The 11,314-nt window shown below is 34.6% G+C and overlaps 2 protein-coding genes across 3 annotated transcripts in view; one reads left to right on the top strand and one right to left on the bottom strand.

Annotated features, from left to right (window-relative positions):
* Window positions 1–1,036: 1,036 nt before the first annotated feature.
* LOC111466256 (clathrin light chain 2-like) lies at window positions 1,037–3,020 on the bottom strand. The gene is made up of 3 exons (XM_023110863.1): window positions 2,553–3,020; window positions 2,180–2,333; window positions 1,037–1,653 (listed from the first exon to the last, which is right to left on the bottom strand). Exons 1-3 carry the CDS (start codon window positions 2,903–2,905, stop codon window positions 1,291–1,293), a joined length of 870 nt encoding a protein of 289 aa, XP_022966631.1. The 5' UTR covers window positions 2,906–3,020; the 3' UTR covers window positions 1,037–1,290.
* Window positions 3,021–6,472: 3,452 nt separating this feature from the next.
* The window catches only part of LOC111466191 (RNA polymerase II C-terminal domain phosphatase-like 2), an 8,008-nt gene continuing 3,166 nt past the window's right edge, over window positions 6,473–11,314 (top strand). The window contains exons 1-13 of one of the 2 annotated variants that reach the window (XM_023110775.1): window positions 6,473–6,742; window positions 6,965–7,435; window positions 8,016–8,226; window positions 8,868–9,025; window positions 9,114–9,184; window positions 9,277–9,382; window positions 9,473–9,562; window positions 9,654–9,792; window positions 9,942–10,256; window positions 10,359–10,471; window positions 10,544–10,597; window positions 10,828–10,924; window positions 11,010–11,146. In XM_023110775.1, coding sequence (XP_022966543.1) covers window positions 6,473–6,742; window positions 6,965–7,435; window positions 8,016–8,226; window positions 8,868–9,025; window positions 9,114–9,184; window positions 9,277–9,382; window positions 9,473–9,562; window positions 9,654–9,792; window positions 9,942–10,256; window positions 10,359–10,471; window positions 10,544–10,597; window positions 10,828–10,924; window positions 11,010–11,146 — 2,232 coding nt within the window. Of the gene's footprint in view, window positions 6,743–6,964; window positions 7,436–8,015; window positions 8,227–8,867; window positions 9,026–9,113; window positions 9,185–9,276; window positions 9,383–9,472; window positions 9,563–9,653; window positions 9,793–9,941; window positions 10,257–10,334; window positions 10,472–10,543; window positions 10,598–10,827; window positions 10,925–11,009; window positions 11,147–11,314 lie in introns of both variants that reach the window. The other variant, XM_023110774.1, reaches the window with a different exon arrangement.

Genomic DNA, 11,314 nt, shown 5'->3' with positions numbered 1-11,314 from the left:
AAAAAAAAAAAAAAAAAAAAAAAAAAAAAAAAAAAAAAAAAAAAAAAAAAGAGGTTAGGTTTGTTTTTCTCACAATTTCTTTTTTTGGATCTCATCATTTTTTACAATATATATATATATATATATATATATATATATTTAATTCTTAATAAAAATACAAAGACAAACGAAAAAAAAATCATTTACAAAAACAAATAACGAAAAGAAATCATAGCGGAAAGTTCATATGTTTTATATTTTAAATATGAAAAAAAAATGAATATTTTATTTAATTTCACCCAAAATTCTGAGTGTAATTAAACATATAGCAAAATCTACATCTGTTTTTTTTTTCTTTTACTGGAAAAACCACCTCGTTTCTTCTATCTTACTTAAAAACTCTAACTTATTCGATTAAACGATAAAAATTGTCTAATAACAATGTAATTTCTTAAATGATATAATCAAATCGAAATTAAACTCAAAACACGGTAGGTATTAAACTCTAATTTATTCGATTAAACGATAAAAATTGTCTAATGACAATGCAATTTCTGAAATGATATAATCAAATCGAAATTAAACTCAAAACACTGTAGGTATTAAACTCTAATTTATTCGATTAAACGATAAAAATTATCTAATAACAATGCAATTTTTGAAATGATATAATCAAATCGAAATTAAACTCAAAACACTGTAGGTATTAAACTCTAATTTATTCGATTAAACGATAAAAATTGTTTAATGACAATGCAATTTCTGAAATGATATAATCAAATCGAAATTAAACTCAAAACACTATAGGTATTCAAAAAAAATGGATGACTCAAAAAACGTACAATTTTGATTCCAAAAAATCTACTGAAAGCCCAAAAAATTATTGACTTTTTTTTTCAAATTTTGGTTTCGTTCAAACTAGGAAACAATTATGATTTATAATTAAAAAAAAAATGAAAAAAAAAATGAAAAAATAACTAAAAACTAAAACAATACTAACGGTCAAACAAATTTTGTAGTACATCCACCAAAAGTTATCTAGGCTCCATTGGTTATATAGCATAGAAACACCATATATATTCACAGAACAAGAGAAAAGCTAAGCAGTTACAACCATCCAAATACAATAATCCACAATATTCGTGCTCGGATTTTGATTTTCGAAGCCTTTTGTGTCTCTACCTACAAAGATCGCTACATTTTTGAAGTGCTTTATTGACTATATATGCCTGACTGTTACTAGACATCAAGATCCATGAGAGGTAGCTACTTGTTCTTGAACACACATAACAGGGAGTATGATATCTAATTTCAAGCAGCAGTTGTACCTTCAGAAGTTGCAACAGCAGCAGTCTTTGTTGAAGCTGCAGAAACCGAATTAGCAGTCGACGTTGCGCCAGCAGCGGAAGAGTCCCTTTCAGGGTCTGTTTTAGGCTTCATGTGAACTGGGGTGTTATGTTTGAGCTTCAAATGTATTTGGCGCATTCTCGAAAGATTGGTCGGTTTTCCGGGCTTGGGACCCTGAATAACAACAATACCAGGAGGCTTCTTCTCCTTGTCTTTCTTCCCCCTTTGTCCTATGGCTGCAACCTCATTGGGGATTAGTTCTGCAATTGCCTTCCAATAGTTCTTCTCAGCTTCGGCATGGAACCGATCTCGGTTTGCTGCATATTGCTGCCATATGATGTTCAAATCTGAGTTAAGATTTAAGAAACATGGATGAATGGGGATTTTGTAAATGTTTTTCATTCTATATGCGCTAAACACACACAGAAAAGTAATCATAATTGAGCTGTTACAACAACAAAAGGTTAGAGCATCGAATGCTTGTTCAACAACGAGTGACTTTAGGATTCGGACCTTTGAACTCGTAGTCGAGAATATTGTTCCTTGACCGGGTTGAGAGCTAGGTTCTTGTTGGGCATGTATATGTATTTCACACAGTAAAATCTCACACAATGATGTGAATATACAACTAATTAGTGATTCTAATATGATGTTGTGATAGCAAGATTTGTGTTCAAATTCCTACAAACAACATTCCACAAAATCCATCATAGATTCAGGAGCCAAACGGATTCAACATCCCACAAAATGATACTAAATTTTGTTTGATTCTATGTTAAAGAAGAACAAGAACAGTTTTCACTATAAGAATGGGGAGAAATTTAACAAAGTTGTAGGATTCTAGCAAATTCACCTTCTCCTTATCCCGATTTGTAGCTTTTCTATTATCTAGAGCAATCTTTTGCCTTCTGTAGAAGTCAATTTTGTACTCATCAGCCTCATCAATTATCTCTTGCAAAAGCTCCTTCTCCATCTTCTCCTTTTCTTCCAATCGAATCGCATTCAATCTGCCATTCACAGCTTAAATTTACCAAAAAAAGAGAAAAAGAGAAAAAACGAGTAACAATAAGAACAGAATTACTTGCAAAATTGCAGTTCAGTTCGCAGGGGATTTAATCTCAGAGAACATGCAACTCGACGATGCCGATGGCTCTCTAATTCACAGATTGATCTAAAAAAACTAACGAAAATCTTAAAATCGCGAAGAATTTCAAACTATTTCTCACCTGCGCCATTCTCTTAAAGGAAATCCTTCCTCCGGTTCCATCACCGTCGGAGAGGAGAGGATCGGGCGGTCCGATTCGCCAAAACCTCCATCGAAGCCCTCGCTGTTCTGCTCAGGCGACAAACTCGAGAGTCCTCCACCGGCCGAGAAATTCGTAGGCGGATTGGGCGGAACGTCGTCTCCCTGGTTATACGACTGGTTCCCGAAGATCAGTGGCGAGTCGCCGCTAGAATCGGCAGCAGCGGACTCGGCTTCGAAGCTGGTAGAGGATTCGAATCGATGAGAAGAGAGGCCAGATTCGAATCCGATGGCGTCGTCGTCGTCGAACGGAGGAGTTCCGGCAATGGTTGACATGGCGTTGGCGTTATCTGTTTCTCCCTCCGGCGGCCGGCAATAGTCAACCGCGCGAATCTTTCTCTCTGCAACTTCTCGACCGTTTCCAGTCGTTATTACAAGAAGCGAAGGAAAAAAAATGACTTAACGGCGTTAATCTCCCGCTACAGAGACCAGCCAGTCCTTTAAAAAATATATATTTATTGTTATTATTTATTCTTCAATTTCAAATTTGATGTCTATTAACTTCAATAAATTTATAATTTAGTTTTTAGGACTAAATAAAACTATAATATAAAAAAAAAATATTTATATAAATAATTTTATCAAATCATAACAAATTTTCATTTTTGAAAGCATTAAAATTCAATTTTTTTAATTAAAAATTTGTAAAAACCAAATTTATCATTTATTTATTTTATTTATTTTTTATTTTTACCGAACACTTAATTATGAATACTAAAAATACTTTACTTTATATAATTTGGCCAATATCCTAATTTATAATTTTCTTTATTTTTTCTTGATAAGGATGGACCATTTTTTTTTTCTTTTGGTGTTTTTATTTTTTATTTTTTATTTTTTGCTCTGGTTTCGTCCGAGGTTATGTTTTTTGGCAATTCTATATAGTTTAGATTGCATGTTTAGAATCATTAAAACTTTGACATGATCAATTTTGCTTGTGAAATGATTCGAATCTCAAATAAATGTTTTAGCTCAGATCTTGATCAACAAGTTAATTTGAATTTTACTTTTACTTTCCCTTATAGTTCCTTAAGTGTTCTGTGCAATTTAAGGTAAGAACACTAATCGTGTAACTTATCAATCTAGTGCAATTTATAACAACTTAATTCATTACTAACGTGCAAATATTCAATTCTGAAACTCCAAATGATTCTTCCTTAATCGAATCAGCTTGTAACACATGAAACAATTGTTGAACGAAGCCTATCCAATTTTGTAGATAAAGAATGAATGCTTGTTTTATCTTCTTGGCCTTAAATCGTGTAGTAGGTTCAATTGAAACATTTGGAATAACGTGATCTTTTATCACTTAGGGTCATGTTGTGCCTTTTCTCGAATTCAACCATAAAATGTTTATTTTTATTTGAATAATATATTAGTGATAATTTTTTTTTAACAAATATATATTACATTATTCCATTATTTATTATATATATAATAATAATTTTGTATAATATAAAAAAAAAATCTTATTTAAATAATAAAAATTATAAACCAATTCAATCTTTCATTTTTTTCACAAAAAAAAAAAAAAAAAAAAAAAAAAAAAAAAAAAAAAAAAAAAAAAAAAAAAAAAAAAAAAAAAAAAAAAAAAAAAAAAAAAAAAAAAAAAAAAAAAAAAAAAAAAAAAAAAAAAAAAAAAAAAAAAAAAAAAAAAAAAAAAAAAAAAAAAAAAAAAAAAAAAAAAAAAAAAAAAAAAAAAAAAAAAAAAAAAAAAAAAAAAAAAAAAAAAAAAAAAAAAAAAAAAAAAAAAAAAAAAAAAAAAAAAAAAATTGTAACTTCATCATTGAAATAGATTGTGATAGCGAAAAGACTTTCAACGCTACCTAATGCCCTTTGCTTTTCCAAATATTTTTCCAGATCCATTTTAATATAGAAATGCACGTTTTAGCATAATGGTCAAGTACAGAAAAGGCGCCAACAAAAGATCGATAGAGAGTAGAATCAAATAAAGGAGAACCATTAGCCGCTCGATATTGAGAAACAACCATGGAGTGTGGACTACAGAGACACGAGATAGAGGTTTTAGAATTAGGACAATGACTCTATTCTATGAAAAGAGTCGAGATAGAAAAGAGCCAGAGATAGAGAAGAGGGGGTTTGATGGTGACTGTGAAGAAGGAAGGGTGGATGTTCTTCGCTATAACCTTAGAGCTAATACAAAGTCTTACGTTAATAGTTCTGGTTCTAGAAGGTCCGTCATAAAAAAACTAAGTGCACAACCTAAGCACACGACGCTCTATATTGTTGAGTGCCCTATTTCAAAACATGAATATAAAATTTTGTACTCAAGTATATCATATTTATGACTAAATTATCCAAGTCATCATAATTAGATATTGAGCCATAAAACATAAAAGAATGTCTAAAAAGGGCGTTTTCGTCATTTTTATCTTTGTCGTTGGTTTTAAATCCTAAACATGCTCCTATTTACTTCATATTCATCATAAATCATGAATTCATAGTATTAGTCCATCCTTTACAATTTTAGGCACAACAAAATCCGTTTAGTTTTGGTGGAAGAATTTAGCTTTTTAAGCCTCGAATTGAAATTCTAATTTTTACTCGAGGCTCACCCTTAGAACTCAATTAGTTAAATGATAATGCAACCTAATCTTCAACCCAATCATCTTGGAGCAAGAACACCTGAATTAAAGTAATTAATACCTCCTTATATAAAATTTGGATCAACCGGCATAAGTCTAGAATTAGATTACCTCTTACGATCAAAGATCTAAAATCAAGATTTGGAATGAGTCACCCTACAATCGAACTGATCAAGACTTGATTGAATGACTTGGATGCAATTTTACCACCAGAATTGATTGAAACTTAAAATGGCAAATATAATGTTCGGATTTCTAAGGGAAATGTCTAAATTTCAAATCTGAATTACATTCATCCATTTTTACCTAACATATTGTGGGTATTTATAGTCTACTGACGAGAGACGTTTGTGGCCGAGATTTAATCCTGATCTTCTTTAATCTCCACAATTTGACCCTTACAAACTTTATACCATTAAAGATAAAACTTTTTAATGTTGATGAGGGTGAGGAAGACTTCAAATCAATTGTGCTTTGCCCGTGTAAGTTCGAACCTCGTTCTTAACAAATCCATTCTACAAAATATATGGGTAATCTCCGCCGAGCTGTGTATGAACAAGTTTTAAAGAGTTTAATGCTCCGTAGGTCCATTATTTGTCCGAAAAAACAGCATGCTCGGTATCTAGAAAATAGTAGCTTGGTACTCTTAAGTTTGGGCAAGTGTTTTCTCTAATTGAAAACATGGTTGGATAGCCCGCTACTTGCCTTGAACTTTTTTTTAAAAAAATTAAAGGGTATTAATTTTTTTTTTTAAGTTCAAATATATATTTGAAATAAAGTAAGAATAGGTTCATCTATTTTTTAATTTTTTTTTTAGTATTTTAAGATAATAATAATAATAATAATAATAACATATTTTAATTTAAGAAAAACAAGAAAAATAGGAAGTTTGTCGTAATTTCCACATTCCCTAACAACTTACAAATACGGGCTGGACCGTGACGCCTATAAATACGAAGCCGCTACTGTTTTTCTCATTTGTTTGAAACCAAAGGGCTGAGGCCACGAAGAGAGAAAACTAGGAGGAGAGAGAGAAAGAGCGGAAGAGAGACTGGTGGTGGGACTGAGATAGAGAGAGAGAGAGAGAGAGAGAGAGAGAGAGAGACTGTCGAGAAGAGTAATAAGAAGAGACAGAGAAACTCTATGTTCAACCACTCTTTCTAACAATTCCCTCACACATTTTTCTCTCCTCTTCTCTTTCTGATTTCTTTGCACGTTTTCCTGATTTTGTGTCGGAATGAGCCGCTTAGGGTTCAAATCGGTGGTCTATCACGGCGACGTGCGTCTTGGGGAACTCGACGCTATTCCGGCGACGGACCAGGATTTTCAGTTTCCGAACAACGAGATTAGAATCCACCGCATATCGCCGCCCAGTGAGAGATGCCCTCCCCTTTCAGTTCTTCAGACAATTTCTTCATTTTCTCTCAGGTGTAAGCTCCAATCCTCCTTACCTGTTGAACAGCCTCACTTGATCCAGCTTCATTACTCCTGCTTCCATGAATTGAAGGTCAAGTCGTTTTCTTGATTTTTTTTTCCCCTTTTTGAATGTTTTGTTTTGTTTCTGAGAGGAAATATATGTATGAAAGTGCATGTGTGACGTGAATACTGATTTCTGGTTCTGTTGATTTTTTTTTTTAAATGATGAAACTGTGAATTTGGAGTGTAGAGGACGTATGATAGTGAAGTTAGTTCGTAAGTTGGATTCTGATGTTCTCATCTGAACTTACAGACAGCAATTGTGATGGTTGGGGACGAAGAAATTCACCTGGTTGCGATGCCGAGCAAGCAGAAGAATTTTCCGTGCTTTTGGTGTTTTGCGGTGCCCTGTGGTCTATATGTATCCTGTTTAGGAATGCTAAATCTCAGGTGTCTTGCGATCGTTTTTGATCTAGACGAAACTCTTATTGTAGCAAACACTATGAAATCTTTTGAAGATAGAATTGAAGCTCTTCGAGTTTGGCTTACGCGGGAAACAGATCCATTGCGTGTATCTGGAATGTCAGCTGAACTCAGGCGGTACCTGGAAGATCGGTTGCTGCTAAAACAGTATATTGAGAACGACACTGTAAATGATAATGGGAGGATTTATAAGGTGCAGCTGGAGGAGGTTCCTCCCCTAAACGGGACCTGCGAGAAAGTAGTTCGTCCTATAATTAGATTGCTGGACAAGAATATTGTTCTTACTCGCATCAATCCAGAGGTTGGCTCTATTCTCGTGTTGTGCCAATAGTTCCGTTCTATTATTGTTATTGTTTTCATTTCCTCCCCTTTTCTATAAACGTAATTATTATTCTTGGATCTATTTTGGCATTGCATTTCAATATACTGATTTAAGATGAGAAGAATAGAACTGACAAATTTTGATTCTAAATAATGATTTGTTATCTTGGAAGCAATCTGAATGGAGGACATCTAGCTCAAATCTCCGAACAGTTAGAGGATACGAATCTGTAGCCTGTTTCGTCTTTGCGTCCTTTTTCTTTTTTGAATAGGAAAAACACATATATGCTTTAACCTTTAACATCGGTTACCTAACTTAAATAGTTAGGAAGAACATGTGGACATAGTCTTTTCAATGAATCATGGGATGTGTTGCTCAAGTGGTGAAGGCATAAGTAGAGGTTTGAATCCCAACCTCCTCATGTTGTTGAACTTTAAAAAAAATGAACACAAGAAAACCAATATGATACAATTCACGGAGATAGTGACTGGGATGAACCTATCCACCGTAATGACTCAAGGAAATATTTTGTCATTCTAAAGTCGTATTTTCATTTCAGATTCGTGATACCAGTGTTCTTGTGAGGTTACGGCCCGCATGGGAAGACTTAAGAAGCTATTTGACTGCTAGGGGTCGTAAGCGATTTGAAGTTTACGTGTGTACCATGGCTGAAAGAAATTATGCATTAGAAATGTGGAGGCTTCTTGATCCAGAAGCACACCTGATTGCAACAAAGCAGCTTCTTGACCGTGTTGTTTGTGTCAAATCAGGTAACAACTCTAATTAATCCTATTCTGAACCAGAAGTCACTGATTGTATAAGTAGGTAACTTGGAACAGCCTACAGCATACGGGTTGTAGATTCACTTATGTTACCTGATGGCTGATGCCAGCACTCATACCCGCCTTGTGAAGAAGACTTTTGCAATTTTTATGATGATTCCTTTAATATTTTTGATTATTTAGAGATGTGAGAAATCCTTTTCTTAATAGCTAGTGTTTTAATAAGGGTCTTGAGGTGTACGCCTAGGCATTAGGCACAGATCTGCCTCGCCTTAAAAATGCTAGGTGCACTTAAGAAGGTGCTAGACGCAGCAAGGCGAGGTGCACTTAAGAGGCGGGGCGTTAAGTGTGTGCCTTCCTATGAAGCCCTGAGGCGCAAAGTTCAGCACCTTTCTTCTTTATTGATTAAAAATAAATAAAATTTTATTGATTAAAAATAAATTAAATTTACTAATCCTTGCATTTATGTTTTTTTTCCTCATATTCCCACTTCAACCATGCTCTCTCTTTCCTTACTAATCCTTGAAGTAGTACGAATCCTGCGAGTAGAAGAGGAGAGTGATCTTCATTTTTTCCTTACTTTCTTGGGGGAACTTAAGACCAATAACTTAGGTTGGGGGACTTGGCAGGTTCTAAGAAATCTTTGCTGAATGTTTTCCAATCCGGTACATGTCATCCAAAGATGGCAATGGTTATTGATGACCGTTCAAAGGTTTGGGAAGACAAAGACCAACCACGTGTACATGTAGTTCCAGCATTTACTCCTTACTATGCTCCTCAAGCAGAGGTGTGAAAATGTTCTCTTTTATTTCAAGTAAAGAAATTAAGATAAAGACCAATCGAGTGTTTAATAATGTGATATTTCTTTTTGATAGACAGCAAACGCGGTCCCTGTCCTCTGCGTGGCAAGGAATGTTGCATGTAATGTCAGGGGTTGTTACTTCAAGTAAGTGTAAATAGCTGTGCTAACCTACCAACACACGAACACCTGCCTTTATCGTTTGTTAAACCTAATCATATCTTATTGCCCTTATACAGAGAATTCGATGAGAGTTTGTTGCGACGGATTCTTGAAATTTCATATGAAGATGATGTCATTGATCTACCTCCTGCTCTTGATGTGAGCAGTTATATGATGTCAGAGGTATTTGAGACGAAGAATATCCACCCTTACCGTTATAATCGTTGGTGGAATAAATTTTTATTAATTGCTTCATTGATGTATTATTGATAGGAAGCTGGTTTTGTACCCAATGAGATTGTGAATGCTCCAGTTGGTGAAGGAATGAATGGTGTTGAAGTGGAAAGGAGATTGAATCAGCCGGTGAGTTTTTTGTATGTGCGAGTCTATCAAACGTTTCATATTTTGAGTAGTGAGTAATGAAGGGCTTTTTATATAACTCTTGACACTTCAGGATGATAAGCATGTAATAGACATGGCTAATAATCCTATTACAAGCCATACAGTTTTAAGAGCAGATACTTCTCAGTTGCTTACTCCAAATCCAAATGTTGTTGGACCAAAATCTACAAGACCTCTACTGCCTTCTCAAAGTATGGGCCTCTAATATTTTTACTTTCTCTTAACGTTTTTCTTTTAAAGTGAAAAACCAAATTCCATTTTGGCATTCTGTGACGGTTTTACCTGACTCGCTTCTATCAAAAGAGCAGTAGAACTCATTTATTTTTGCATATTATTTTAGAGCCTGGTTTGCTTGGAGCCCCTGTCAGACGAGATCTCTCTTCTGATTGTGATTATGACATGAAGAGAGGACTCCTTGCTACGAAACCTGGTGTTGATCTTCGGGCTCCGAACTTTGGTGAACCCCCTATACTCCCCAGAATGCCCGTACAACTATCAGCATCCGGATTACAGGTGCAAGGAAGTTCATTCGTGGATGATGACTCTAGTAAAGGACATCACAAAAGTCGATCTTCAGGATTTATTCAAGAATCCGAAGCTTCAAAAGCTGATAAACATCGGTCTCATCAGATCCCATTCAGCAATAATCCACAAGGTTTTCCTCTACCAGTTTATATTCCAGGATCTCGACTTATTTAATTTTTATCGTCTTACTTGACTGAAGCTTTGGCAGGAATTGCTATATCTCAAAATCAAGCATCTAGCAATAACAAAGAATCTCAACAACCTGAAGCAGAGAAAGTTACTATACCTCCGCCCTCTTTATACATCGGAGTTCTACAAGAAATTGGTCGTAGATGCGGCTCAAAGGTACAGGGTGTCGGTTTTTTAAACGGTTTTTGCTTCTCACCTTGTTTTTTCTCACTTTGCCTCATTGTGTAGGTTGAGTTCAAAACTGTTGTCAATACCAGCAAGGATTTGCAATTTTCAGTTGAGGTTGGTGAAAAAGTGCTCGTTATAGAAAATTTTCAACTGTACATGAACAAAATTGAATATATTTTTTATATTTAAGTTGCTTTTTGCTACATTTAGCGTTAAAAGTAAACAAATAATATTTTTCTGCATCAGAAAAGGAAAATCTTTGTGGATTGTTGATTTTCTAGGGATTGTGGAAATAAATTGTGTTAGAATATTGCAAATTTCATGTTTCTGAATGTTCGGTTCAGGTTTTGTTTATTGGCGAGAAAATTGGTGTTGGATTGGGTAAGACGAGGAAAGATGCTCGACAACAAGCTGCGGAGAATGCACTTCACAATTTAGCAGGTACAAATGCATTCTTTTTATTCCTTTAACATATTGCTCCATGGTTACGAAAACTCGTATATTTTGTACCTTCATGGAATTTCAGATAAGTATGCTGCACATATGAAGCCTCTTTTGAGACCCGGAGTAGACGTAGATCTCGACAAGCTTTCGATTGGAGGCGAAAATGGATTCTTATGGGACAATGTAGCTCCAGAAGTTAAGAAAGAAAGCAAGTGGGAGGTGTGAATTAGCAGTAATCCATTTGGATAGAGATAGATGATTTGATTTTTGTGGTTCAAAAACATAGGTGGATGCTTGGATAAAGGGTATGAAGGAAAGTAATTTCCAGATGGGGGTGTTACTCTGCTCACAACCTCCTCCTCCTCCTCCTCCTCCTCCTCCTCCTCC

Source organism: Cucurbita maxima, unplaced genomic scaffold (assembly GCF_002738345.1).
Source record: "Cucurbita maxima cultivar Rimu unplaced genomic scaffold, Cmax_1.0 Cma_Scf00030, whole genome shotgun sequence".
NCBI classification, from domain to species: Eukaryota; Viridiplantae; Streptophyta; class Magnoliopsida; order Cucurbitales; family Cucurbitaceae; genus Cucurbita; species Cucurbita maxima.
This window is presented reverse-complemented; position numbering and strand designations above follow the sequence as displayed.

Excerpts from the sequence above, each read along its gene's own strand:
- LOC111466256 (XM_023110863.1), bottom strand. The coding sequence starts at position 2,905 with ATGTCAACCATTGCCGGAACTCCTCCGTTCGACGACGACGACGCCATC. Across the intron at positions 2,334-2,552 it reads CCTTTAAGAGAATGGCGCAG|ATTGAATGCGATTCGATTGG; the intron begins GTGAGAAATAGT and ends TGTGAATGGCAG. Across the intron at positions 1,654-2,179 it reads CAAATCGGGATAAGGAGAAG|CAATATGCAGCAAACCGAGA; the intron begins GTGAATTTGCTA and ends ATCATATGGCAG.